This window comes from Benincasa hispida, chromosome 3 (genome assembly GCF_027475165.1).
Source record: "Benincasa hispida cultivar pf3 chromosome 3, pf3_genome.v1.1, whole genome shotgun sequence".
NCBI lineage: Eukaryota > Viridiplantae > Streptophyta > Magnoliopsida > Cucurbitales > Cucurbitaceae > Benincasa > Benincasa hispida.
The window spans coordinates 11,303,001-11,307,022 of NC_143480.1; the positions used below are offsets into that span (position 1 = coordinate 11,303,001).

A 4,022-nucleotide genomic window follows, 5' to 3' on the forward strand; every position below is an offset into this window, starting at 1 on the left:
TGCCTAAACGTAATCCCAAAAGATAATGGGTGTAGGAACTTTGAAGGTTTGCCATTGTCCATAAGAAAAATTGTATGTACTAGACATCAAAATTTCCTTTGAACTCCTAGTTGAAGGTCATGGATTAAGGGAATAATAAAAGCGGTCCCCAAGGCCAAGATTGTCACTAGATGCTTGGCCGTGACTTAGATTGACATGCTTTTATTAATAAGAAAACTCAGCATAGAGGACAAAAGAATTGAAAAAGTTAGAGGAAATGAGGCAGGTTTCTGATAAAGAACTGTAACAATGAACCCATGAGTTCTGGAACTGAAAGCACAAACGTCACAAAATCCAACCCCACATTACCCCAAAAGTATCCAAAAAAGGATTTGTAGATCAGATGTAGATGGCATAGCAGAATCTGGTTCAAAAGCAAAAAAATTTCTTACAACAATCAGAATATCACATGCATAATTCAGTACCAGTTTCCAAATAACAATTTGGTGAAATGAACAATGAAGTAGGTTTCTCAATAAAGCACTCTTCAAAAACCCATCAGTTTGAAAGTGAGAGCCTAATAGAAGAACAAAGCTAACAATGCTCACAAAACCATGGGCCCAGGCCATCAAGCCAAGCCTAACCCATAAAAATCCCAATTCCCCCAAGTTCCAAAGCACTTTTTTTTCTCACATAATTAGAATTACAAACACAATTCAAACAATCTAAGCCAATGGAAATTCAAGAGCCCTTTTAAACTGGATATGAGAATTTGAAGAAGAAAAAGGTTTGTCTCCATCAACAGGCATTCCATATTTAATAGGAAAATGGAGCACAACCCATCCGGATTTATGAAGAAAGTGAACTTATGCAGTACGACAAAATCAATAAGCTCTTATATCTATATACACACAAGATTACCATTAACATTCAAGTACCAGCAGTAGGCAAAGCCGCCATGAATGAATTATATGAAGATTCAAGATCAAAGTGAAGCTGACGAGCCTGCTGCTCTGTTAACTCATCCGCCGCGCCCATTTTCGAAAGTCGTCCAAGCCACTCCTTCATCTTCGTCTTGCCTTCAAAATCCGGCGGCAGAATGGTCAATTTGTTCAGTGAAGCAGAGAGATCCGAGAGCAGGGGATGCACCTGATCAACCGCCACCATATTCAGTTTCAACGAATCCATAGCCGTAATGAAGTTCTGCACACACTCCGCAACAATGGCCGCGGATGTGGTTGCGGAGGCAGCGGCGGCCGCCCTGTGCTCCACCGTGGCAGGCACCCCAGTTATCACAAGACGGTTAATCGCCGCCGGACAGTCCATTTTGTAAGTGTCTGCAAATCGTTCAATGCTCGGGACTGTGTCTTTGAGCGTCGAGGCCAGGGTTTTGAAATGTGCGATGAGTTTGAAGCATTCAGTCTCGTAATCGGAGGAGGAGATAATGTCACGGATGTAAGCCTTTTCGAGCTTTTCGGTGGCCTTGATAATGGCGTATAGCTCTGCGAAATTGTCGTACATTTCTCTCTCGCGCTTGTCGTTCCAAAGCTTGACCTCCATAGAAGCAATCTTCGGGTGCGAATGGTGAAGAGAAATTGGGGGTTTTATGATCTGTGGAGGATTGGAGAAGAGAACGGGACACGCGCAAAGAGAAAGACCTTCTTCACTGAAGAAAACACAGAGATAGAGTAAACATAAATCCAGAAAGGTTGAATTTCACAGATCAACACTGCAAACCCACAAAACAAAACCACAATCCATTCAGTCTAGAGTCGTGAAGAAGGAAAAAGAAAACACGGGTTCTTAATTGGGGGAAAAACACATTCGAAAACACAATAAACCCTTCTTAATATCAACCAAATTCAATCGAATCTGATCTATGAAAAGAGAAGACAAATCCTTTCGTAGAACAAGAGACAAACAACAACCAAAAACTTATTATTCATGATTTTCCTCCGATTTCTCGGCGGCCAAACAGGATGATCAGTAACAACAAAAGGGGAAAAGTAAAACAATCGCGAGATCAAATGGAAACAATCAAGAAGAACAATCTGAGTAGAAGGGGAAAAAAAAGGAAAGGGAAGATGTTAACCCTGATGAGAGAAAGAGAGGCGATTCGTGAATGGTGAGAGACAAAGGTCGTGTCGGGGGAGAGGATGAAGAAATCTGGAGAGAGAGGGGAAAGATTGCGTGTGGGCTCGCACATATTATTATTGCTGCTTACGGCATCTGCGTGTGGCAGTTGCAAAGCAAAATACCAACAAAAAATAAAAGAAAAGGAAAAGAAATTCATCTTCTGTTACGGTGGAGCGGCGGCACAGTGAAGTTGATGTAGTCTCCGTTCTTTAGTTACATGATTACAGTTGGGCCTTTTTAGTTGATCGGCCCCATCATGAGGTTGGAGATACGAACTTCCATGGGCTTGACAAAAATCTATCTCGGCCCACTGTCTAGGGTTATGGAGAAATTTGTTTTTACTTTTTTTAGTAGGAGATAGCAATTTTTCAAACTTTCGTTTTAGAAAATAGCAATATGTGTTAGATCTATGAAGTACAGACACGGATACAAATATGAATACGATGATACTAATTTTTAAAATATTAAGATACTAATATGTTGAAGATCCGCTTTTTTCCTTATAAAATCTAGGATATAGATACATTTGACAAAAAGATACTAAATGTAATCCACTAAATCTACCAAAAATTATAAAATATCAAGTTGATGACAATAGCACAAAATATAAAACATTGAATACAATACAAAAAGTAATCTCGGAGATATTGAAGTATAATAGTCAATAGAATGAAACAAAAAATGGACTTGGACTTAATCGAAGAAAAATAAGATTAGAGGGAGAGGGAGAAGTTTAAAGATATTCATGTGGGTTATATTTGAGGAGACTTTTTAGATACTCAAACATGTTGATGAAGACTATATGTGATTTTAGGATTTGATCTTTTATTATTTTTTCCCTTTTAATTTTGGACCGGAGGGGAAAATTGACTTGGATTTAATCGGAGAAGAAAAATAAGATTAGAGAGAGAAGTTTTAAGATATTCAAGTGGGTTATATTTGGGGGCTTCGTAAAGACTCAAACGTGAAGATGAAAACTAGATGATTATAGGGTTTGATCTTTTATTGTTTCTTTCCCTTTTAGTTTTGGACCGAAGAGCTTTTTTCAATAGGCTGTTTTGGTTGGAGTTGGAAAAGATTTGATTAATTGCTTATCTTTTTGTCAAATCGTGTGTCATATAGATATCTGAGAAGTATTTAAGAGTATTGATATTTTAGTTTATGTTAGAAAAATAGCAAAACGACTTTGAATTTAATTGGTCACTAATTATTGGATTACAAAAATACTCAAATACTATCTACAATTAGTTTATTCCAAAAATACTTTTTTTTAACAACATTTTATTGGTATTTAAAATATATTCTATTTAAAGAAAATAGGATTTGATTCAACCTTCTAAAAACTAATGTATGATCCAACTTCCTAAAAAACTAAAACATGACATGAATTTTACAATAAATGATTGACCTATTCTTAAAGATTAAAACACAAAAACCCCACTAAAACTCCAAAACTAAAGAAATCCTCCATTGCAAATTAAGATTAATTGGCAAGAAAAAAATTACAATGTGAACCTTAGGGTCTTGATTTTCCTCTGCCATGCCTGAGACTGTGCTTTGCAACACAACAAAAGTCGATGAAAAGGTGAGAACTGGTACATAAGTTGGAGAATTGGATGGTTACGAGAGAAAAAGGGAAAGAAACTCAGACAATCAGTAGCAATTCGACAATGGCTTGAAGATGGAGCTAGAGACATAGATTGGGAGATATGAGATTTTTAAAATCGAAACGAGATAAAAAAAAATGGAACAAGATGAAGATATGAGTTTTTCTTTTTTTTAAGGTGAGATTCGATTTTTAGATGAAGATGTGTGATTTTAACCTTTTTCTTTAACAAGATTTAAAAAGATTTTTAGATTCAAAATATTGGAGGTTGCTTCAAATATTTGAATATCAATATTCAATT

The 4,022-nt window shown here is 36.6% G+C and overlaps 1 protein-coding gene across 2 annotated transcripts; it reads right to left on the reverse strand.

The window, feature by feature from the left end:
• Nucleotides 1–705: 705 nt before the first annotated feature.
• Nucleotides 706–2,253, reverse strand: LOC120074314 (vacuolar protein sorting-associated protein 28 homolog 2). 2 transcript variants are annotated; one of them, XM_039027401.2, is made up of 2 exons: nt 2,072–2,253; nt 706–1,645 (listed from the first exon to the last, which is right to left on the reverse strand). In XM_039027401.2, the coding sequence occupies exon 2, from the start codon at nt 1,537–1,539 to the stop codon at nt 910–912; it is 630 nt and encodes a 209-aa protein (XP_038883329.1). In that variant the 5' UTR covers nt 1,540–1,645; nt 2,072–2,253; the 3' UTR covers nt 706–909. The 2 variants fall into 2 exon arrangements, with proteins under 2 accessions (XP_038883329.1, XP_038883330.1); XM_039027402.2 differs by having other exon boundaries at nt 706–1,708; nt 2,072–2,225.
• Between the last annotated feature and the right edge of the window lie 1,769 nt (nt 2,254–4,022).

Excerpts from the sequence above, each read along its gene's own strand:
- LOC120074314 (XM_039027401.2), bottom strand. The coding sequence starts at position 1,539 with ATGGAGGTCAAGCTTTGGAACGACAAGCGCGAGAGAGAAATGTACGAC.